The 6,826-nt window shown below is 57.3% G+C and overlaps 1 protein-coding gene across 1 annotated transcript in view; it reads right to left on the reverse strand.

Annotated features, from left to right (window-relative positions):
* Nucleotides 1–6,302, reverse strand: part of VOLCADRAFT_117292 (phosphate acetyltransferase) — a gene marked incomplete at both ends in the record, with an annotated part of 43,282 nt that extends 36,980 nt beyond the window's left edge. Inside the window, 9 exons of the mRNA XM_002949664.1 lie at nucleotides 474–614; nucleotides 1,381–1,524; nucleotides 1,740–1,852; nucleotides 2,323–2,370; nucleotides 3,682–3,765; nucleotides 4,368–4,502; nucleotides 5,110–5,182; nucleotides 5,573–5,836; nucleotides 6,217–6,302. Coding sequence (XP_002949710.1) covers nucleotides 474–614; nucleotides 1,381–1,524; nucleotides 1,740–1,852; nucleotides 2,323–2,370; nucleotides 3,682–3,765; nucleotides 4,368–4,502; nucleotides 5,110–5,182; nucleotides 5,573–5,836; nucleotides 6,217–6,302 — 1,088 coding nt within the window. The remainder of the gene's footprint in view (nucleotides 1–473; nucleotides 615–1,380; nucleotides 1,525–1,739; nucleotides 1,853–2,322; nucleotides 2,371–3,681; nucleotides 3,766–4,367; nucleotides 4,503–5,109; nucleotides 5,183–5,572; nucleotides 5,837–6,216) is intronic.
* Between the last annotated feature and the right edge of the window lie 524 nt (nucleotides 6,303–6,826).

Here is a 6,826-nt window from a genome sequence, read left to right on the forward strand (position 1 = left end):
AGAGAACTGTCAGCTACCGGGGTGACAGACGAGCCGGGCCCCCAGCGGGAGGTGGGGAGTCAGTCACGTGCAGAGAGCACTGGATCAATTAGGGGGCTCTGGCTGGGGTGGGGTTGGGTGGGGTGGGGGTTGGGGTTGGGTGGGGTTGGGGGAAGGATGGGTAGAGTGGAGTACAGAAAGAAGAGGGGAAGAGAGAGAGAGCAAAGACAGACATTGCGGGAAGGGAGAGCGAAGGAGAGCGGGAGGGGGCAATAAATGGCCGAGGGAAATGACGATCGCGGCACATCCAACCAACCAACCAACCAACCAACCAACCATACACACTCACTCGCCCACACGCACGTGGGTCCCCCCTGCTACTGCTACTGCTAATTCCACCACCCGCCGGTGCGGAAAGTGTGTGTGTGTGTATGTATGTACGTCTGCCAAGGCGCGGCGGAATCCCCCCTCTTGACCGACCGAGACCGACCCACTTTGCATAGTTCCTGCCCGCCCGCTGTGTCCCCGCTTGCGTGAGCAGCACCCCCGCCACCCCCGGGCCCTTCACGGACAGCTGCGCCGCCAACAACCCCAACACGATGTCCAGTCGGTCAGCGGAGGTCACCACGAGCGGCCTGGAGGGGGGGGAGGAAGGGATGGAGTGGGGTGGAGGAAGAGGGGGGGAAGGAAGGGGGGATGCGGATGGGGAAGGGGGACGGTAGGTAGGGTAGGGTAGGTAGGGAAATCACATGCTGAAAGGAAACCAGGTAAATGAGCTGCTGCCGGAAGGCTCCAGATCTCGACACTGCCCCTAGGGAGCTCTAGGGGGGGAGGGAGGGACGGAGGACAGGCGGGTAGGCGGGTGTGGATACGTTAGGACGAAGAGTGGGAGGGGCCGGGGCGGGGTTTAGCGGACAGCTGGCGGCAGGTTTGGTGGAAGAGGGAGAGAAGGGCGGGGAGGGGAGGGGAGAGGGGTGTATGCACACCCATCACACCCAGCCACCCGTGTGTGCCACACCACCACCACCCCGGTGGCATTTCAATCCAGTCCAGTCCTCATTTTGCATCACTCTCCGCTCCTTATCCCTCCCCTCCCCGCCCCCCTCTCCCCCTCTTCCATAAAACCTGCAAGCCAGCTGTCCCCTAAACCCCGCCCCGGCCACCGGTCGAACCCAACCCCACAAAAACCCGCAATACCCAGGCTCTCTCGCTTTGTACCCACACATGTGTACCCACACGCTATGCACCCACACATACCGCCCACTCGGCCTCGGTGGCCGCTATTCCTCTCCCTCCCCACACGCCCCCCCCGACACAACCCCTCCCCCCCGTCAGGCTTCCATCCGCTCATCCACCCAGGCCCCCCTCCCCATGTTGTTGGCCCCCCCCACAACCCCCCACCTGCCTCCCGGCCTCTCCCCCAGCACCTCCAACAGCTCCTCCAGCCGCTGACTGGCAACCACAACATCATCAAACTCCACGTCAGTGAGCAAGGAGTCGCCGTACAACTGTTCAGCGGACAGCGCCAGACGTACGTCATCCAGCCTGAACGGAAGGGAGTGGGGGGAGGCAGGGGCCGGGGCCGGGGCGGGTGTGCGTGGGGTTTCCCCTCGGGTTATGGGTTTAGATAATGATTCGAGCAACAACAACAAGGGTTAAAAACAAACAGTGCTGCTGGCGGAGGCGGCGGAGGGTGTGGAGGCGGTAAACACACACACACACACACACACACACACACACACACACACGCGGCGCCACACCTGACACTAGACAGCAGGGGGTCATCCGGCAGGGCGCCGGCAAAGGGCAGCCCCACTCGCTCCAATTTGGTTTGCAGCTGGGAGGTCAGAATGGCATGATGGCCGCGGGGGAGCTGCGGAGGGGGGCCGGGGGCGGGGGAGGGTGTGAGGGAGTCTGTGTGTGTGGGTGCAGGGGGGTGGGGGAAAGGAAGAATTGTGTACGTTGTTTGCGTACTTGCGTTCCTGCCCGTTGGACTGGCGACGACGTGGGTAGGGAGAAGCGGGGGGGAGGTGGTTCATGAAACACATAGTGTGGAGGATCAGATTTACAGTGTCGTACAGCCAAGTTGCAGGAGAAATGAATTCTTGGTTTTGAAGGTAGGGATGGGCGTTTGGAATAGGAACGTGTGTGTGTGTGTGTGTGTGTGAGTGTGTGTGTGTGTAACGGTGCGCGGCACCGGCGGTCAAAATGATGTAAAATGACCATCCTTGGCCCCCGCGCCTTTCACGCGAGGTCCTTCCACCCCTGTCAAGAACAAAAACACTCAAAGAAATCCGACATTCGACAATCGTCCTTCCCAAATTCAATCCCAGGCCCTCTTACATTGTGAAGCACCAGTCCGAGCACCTCCACCTTGCAGTCCTTGAACACCTGCGACCCACGGGTCACCGAGGGGAAGGGGCATTCCAAAGGGGGGAGAAAAGAAGACACACGGAATGTCAAACCATGGAGCTACGAATGCGGTGTGAATGGTGTGAGGCAAGGACAGGAACAGCACGCGACGGGCAGGAACGTAAGTACCCCAAAATACACGTAAACATCTATCTATCTATCTATCTATCTATCTATCTATCTATCTATCTATCTATCTATCTATCTATCTATCTATCTATCTATCTATCTAGATATCACAGAAACGCAGATACGTACGTGATTACACGGGGGGTTTCAGGGTTTTATTGTTCGCGGAGGAGCAGGAAAGCAATGCCCCGATAAAGCTCCCGACCATGTGAGAATATCCCGTGATAAGAAGTGCACCTGACAACAACAGAGTACCCCCGGTGGCAGGCCTCCGTCCCCCCCCTCACGCCGGCTACCTATCCCCAAATCCCCCCATTTCCCGGCAGTGCCTTTACATCCGCAAACCCTCTTTTCTCCTCCCCTCCCCTTCCTCGAACCTCTTGAAGAACACCGGCAGCAGTTCACTTCCCTTCCCGCTTTCTCGCCTGTAATTCACCCCCGTTGCCTTACCTGCCGCTTCACCATCTGTATGCCATCGCTCCGAGGGGAAGGAGCGGGAGCAGGAACAGGCGCAGGAGCGGGGGCAGGAAGAAGATGAAGGCCAAGAAAAATAAAGACGATGAAGAAGAGGAGGAGGAGGAGGAGCAGGGTATGGTTGTCGCGCGCGCGAATGCCGCTCATTCACGGTGTACCACAACAGTTAGTTTGTTTTGTGGCGCAACGCGATGAGGGAGAAGAAAGAAAGGACGAAAGGAAGGAAAGCGGAGCTGATGGAGGTTGGGCCCAACCGATGTCACAACTGACTTCTTCAGGAGTTAGATCCCGCCGGAGCAGTGTGAACCATTTCTTCCATGGTATGTGTGTAAAGAACCGTGATTGGAACCGTAAACGTCAACCAGGGCTTCCACTGCTTGAGCATTTTGCAAAAGCAGTCCGCGGATACATCCCGCTCTGCACACCCGCCCGATGCGGAACCCCTGCGTCACTCGCGCTCAGCAAACAACCGTGCCAACCGGTCCGATTTACTCAACCACTGAACCCCACGGCAAGATGAAACACCTAATACTCCCCCACCCCACCCCACCCCACCCAGCCCGGGGGCGGGGGCGGGGCCGCCCTTCTCCCACCATCCCCCCTATCCCGGGCCCCAACCTCGGCACTACCCCACGGTGGGTGGGTTAACAAGGTCGCTCCGAAACCGCACCGCACGTCCCATCTTACCGCGGCCTGGTAGTAGTCATCCGCCACAAAGCTGTGGTTGCCCATCATGGCCATCAGAACTGGACTGCCCAGCGCCGAGGCGATCTGGATCGGACGGGTTGGGGGGGGGGAAAGACGAACCACAAACGAGTGAAGCTGCTGCCAGGGCAAGAGTGGTGGTGGGGGTGACGAGGAGGGAAAGCGAGAGGGGCGTGGGATGTATGCAGATAGGGGATACAGATAGGGCGCTTTGATCCCAAACAAGAAAACTTAAGTTTTTCCCCGGCAAGCCAGCCAGCCAGGCAGGTAGATGGCAGGCCGCCGCAATGGGGAACTGATCACCAATGTGAAGAACGGAGAGGTACTTAGGCAGGTAGGTATGTAAGTGATCCGGAAGCTGGACAGCGCCACGCATGCAAAAGTACGAAGTACGACATGCATAAGTTTTACACAAATGTGATCGTTAATTGCACTTGTAAACTTAGGACAACGTATACATTTAATGTGGAATTGCGGTGCCAGAAAGAACGCGGGGATATGTGCATGGATGCGTGCGGCTGTACTTGTGGGGATGTACGCAGGGCGGGGTGGGGTGGGGTGGGATGGGGTGGAGAGGGTGGGGGGAGGGACGGGGCAGGCGGCCTTGAACAATCCCGGCGCATGTCACGTGTAGGAGTGCAATTATTGTTAGTAGTTATTAGCTGCACCTGCGCGTCCAGCTCCGTGTCACCCATCATCTGCCCCGGACCGTCCACCAGTACGACATCATGGCCTTCCTTGTACGACACGTACGCAGCATAAATGCGGTCAAGAAGCTCCGCCTGCTTGCCAGCCGCAATGAGCTGCGCAAGACAAAAAACGGGGAAACGGGGGGTTGGAGAGCGCTCAAATGTGCCTATTATCGGCGTTGCTGCGCGCACAGGTATGAGGGTTTCGGAGCCCCATGGTTGGATGATTGCGGAAGCAAGGATGTGGGGGCGGTGGTGTGATGCTGAAAGGTACGGGGGCGCGAGACGCGTTGGCAATAGCAACAGAAGCAGTGGCGGGGGCGGGGCGGGGACGCTGTGCGCGACGCAGCGGGATGGGGTAAAGCTCGTGCCACGGCTGATGGAAAGCCCGCGGTTCTGGTGACCTCCGGGGACGCGGGAGCATGGACGTGTGTGTGCGTGTGTGTTTTCGGTGGTGGGCCTTGTGGCGTTTCTTTTTGGGTTTTTCGGACATCTTGGGATATCAATGTTGTGGGCGGGGGGGGGGGGCTATTGCCTGCGAAAACGTTTTCCAAGTTCTCAAGTTGTCAAATGTCAAATGTGTTTTGGCCGCGCGACTCGCTCCACGACAATTTTAACGAAACGCACACAACGTGAAAGTGAACAGAAGGGATTGATCGCAGCCGCGGAAAGCGCCTCCCCCAGCTTAACAGCAGCGCCAGCCTCGTAGCCAGGAGCTTACCCGCGCAGCCTCCGCTTCCTGAACGCCAACCATGTGATCTGGTTCACAAGTCATCTTGAACACACTATGCATACTGTGGGAATAGGAATGGGAGGACATGGGAGACATGGGAGAGGATGACGTTGCAGAGTTTATAATTTTCTGGGTACCGGTCAGCTGCTTCCTCTCTAGCACGATGAGTAGGGTGCTGGGGGCGCATGGGGGCGTCGTTACTCCTAACGTGCCTCTTTCGCGCACTCATCCTCCTGAAGGGGCATCCGGATTATGTGTGGTTTCGGAGCCGACATCATTTTCCAGACGCCGTTCGTCGTGGAAGCTGGGTTGCTGCCGTACAGCGACTGTACTGCAATGAGTTAGGAGTCCCCTGGACATTAACGTGTGTACGGCAATTGATGTGGATGTACGGGAGGAATTGACCGTTATTCAAGATCCGCGGTTCTCAGAGTATTGGTTGCCAACTCACAGTTCGAGGGTTCGATCCGCTTTCAGCTTTGAGTCTGGAGATGGTCTTCCTGTAATGGGCTGGAAGTAACCCACTTTGGGCAGGTGCTTCTCGAAGTAGTTCATTAATCCAAGCAGAAGCGGAGTGCGGTGCCCTGAAAGGTTGATATCGGAGATGAACAAGCTGTCTGCGCCACCGTTACCGTTGCCTGTCGTGAAGCTTCGGCTATGCGCGGACATGGCATCGCCCAGAGTGGACAGGCTGCCATGGAGCAGCCTCGCAATCCTGCAGTTAAACAAATGGATTGGAAAACCGATTAGCGCGATGGACATTAAGGCATACAGTTGCAACGGAGTAAGCGGCGCCGGACGTGTTGCTTGGGTGACGAGCGGTGGCGACGATCGGGCGCAGCAGGCAAACAGGCGTTCAGCATCGTCCAGATGTGCGATAAATGTCCTTACGTGGATTCAATTAATTCTCCCAGAGGAAGCAAGCCCCGCTCGTCGCTAGACATGCTACATCGCCACGTTCCCGTAATAACGACTAAAAAAGGTGCCTGCCCCAAGCTCTGCGCAAGCAGCTAAAGTAATATTATCTTGCAGTGCGACTTACTGCACTTCAAGATTTACGCTAGCCCCAAAACGGCTGCAAGACCTCGAACTTACCCCTCACGTAGCGCGGGCGCCAGCAAGCTCCTGGCCATGATTAAGTGCTTGCCCATGAGCAGGGTGTTGTTGGCCGCGCGGGCCATGGTGATGACCCGTTTCGAAGTACAGCTCAGTCAACTGCAAGACAAATATCTTTGGATTGTTCACAATATCGCTCACAACAGACGCTCAACGTGCAAAAGACTTTACATAAACCAATTTGCCCGCAACGTGGATTCCATGTGAAATGTTCAAAAGGCGAATAATTACGTACAGTTGTACACTTCTGTCAACTCGGCCTCCCGTTTCGGCCAGGCCCATCAAGTCTGCTCTCCGATCCTATGATATCATAGCCTTATGCATTACCCGCTTAACATTTTCTCGTCCCCAGTAGCAAGTCAGGACTTGAAACCGCTGCGAAAACGAGACCGCTACGTGGCACACAAACTCACAAAGCGTCGAGTCAACACCACTTAATTCCCGGAATATATCAGCATGCCGCGCCCAAAGGAGCGCAGCGGGCACCACCGCCCCCGAGCCGCTGGCGGCGGCGGTCGCCGCGGCCACTCCCGAGGAGACAAAGCCGGGGCCCCGTGGTCTACGGAAGACGACGATGGCGATGCCACCG

This window comes from Volvox carteri (genome assembly GCF_000143455.1).
Source record: "Volvox carteri f. nagariensis unplaced genomic scaffold VOLCAscaffold_15, whole genome shotgun sequence".
NCBI lineage: Eukaryota > Viridiplantae > Chlorophyta > Chlorophyceae > Chlamydomonadales > Volvocaceae > Volvox > Volvox carteri.